Genomic DNA, 1,218 nt, shown 5'->3' with positions numbered 1-1,218 from the left:
AAAACTTTTGATAGTATTGTGGGAAAGATCTGAGGGTTTGCAGTACCATATCTACACTAAGTGAGTAGCATCATAACATGTAGTTTCCCAGTACTCTTCAATCATCAATACATAAGTCATACTCCAGGGAACTAGCCCATGATATCAGAACCAGGCAACTCCTGCCATTGGCACTATGTCCCATATCTGACAGACCCTGCCCTGAAGGAAAACATAACAAGCCTGTTCTACATTGAACATGACAGAAATCAAAATGAGGTGCAACTCATAGTGAGATCGTGTTCTCCGTTGTTCAAAAGGAGTACCACAGGCCTATGATGAGTTACTTGACCAATCCTGTGTCTGTGTCCAGCCCTTGCTGATTTGCATATGCCCAGATCACAGTCCTACCCTGAGGAATTCTTCATAGTCAGGTCACACCCTGTGCTGGAGTCAGCCTTACACACAAAGGACACAGCATAGACATGAAGGCCCACAATCTGCTCCTGGCCTTGCTGTTGCTCTGGCTTGCAGGTAAGGAAGACAACATTAAAATGAAAATTGTTCAGCTGAGTGTGGTCAGTGTTGTCTGGTGTCCAGAAAAGTTCTCTTATAATAGAATTAATCGTGAATTTGTTTTCAATTTTTCCATCTCAGGTGCCAAATGTGACATTCAGATGACCCAGTCTCCTGCCTCCCTGTCTGCATCTCTGGGAAACAGTGTCACCATCACATGCCAGGCAAGTCAGAACATTGGTGGCTGGTTAGCATGGTACCAGCAAAAAACAAGGAACTCTCCTAAGCTCCTGATCTATTATGCAAACAGCTTGGCAGAAGGGGTCCCATCAAGATTCACTGGCACTAGATCTGGCACACAGTTTACTCTCAAGATCAGCAGCCTGCAGCCTGAAGATGTGGCTAACTATTACTGTCAACAGTATGATAGTTTACCTCCCACAGTGATTCAAGTCATAATATAAACCACCTGGGGAAGCAGAATTGAGAGACTAGCCTGCCCCAATTGCTCCTTGTGGTGTCTGCAGATGCTGAGAATGTTTCTCTTTTCTTTTTCCAAGACTCTAGGGTCTATTTTATGGTTTTGTATAGAGACCAGATAAACTTTTCTGTCCTAAATATCTTACCCAATCCTACATAGCATTAAAATTGTGGGGGTTGTTCTCTTGACTTACATTGAATACTAAAATTTCCTGAGTTGTAGATTCCATGCAGGGGCTTTTG

At 43.3% G+C, this 1,218-nt stretch overlaps 1 gene segment (V, D, J or C); it reads left to right on the top strand.

Annotated features, from left to right (window-relative positions):
• The first annotated feature begins 413 nt into the window (after positions 1 to 413).
• Positions 414 to 959, top strand: LOC126495806 (immunoglobulin kappa variable 1-5-like). The segment is given in 2 exon segments: positions 414 to 513; positions 637 to 959. Coding segments are annotated over 2 exon segments (372 nt in total).
• Positions 960 to 1,218: the final 259 nt, after the last annotated feature.

The sequence above is a fragment of the Alexandromys fortis genome, unplaced genomic scaffold (genome assembly GCF_014885135.2).
Source record: "Alexandromys fortis isolate MF-2015 unplaced genomic scaffold, M_Fortis_MF-2015_v1.1 scaffold_505, whole genome shotgun sequence".
NCBI lineage: Eukaryota > Metazoa > Chordata > Mammalia > Rodentia > Cricetidae > Alexandromys > Alexandromys fortis.
The sequence above is the reverse complement of the archived record's forward strand: the minus strand, read 5'-3'. Positions and strand labels throughout refer to the sequence as shown.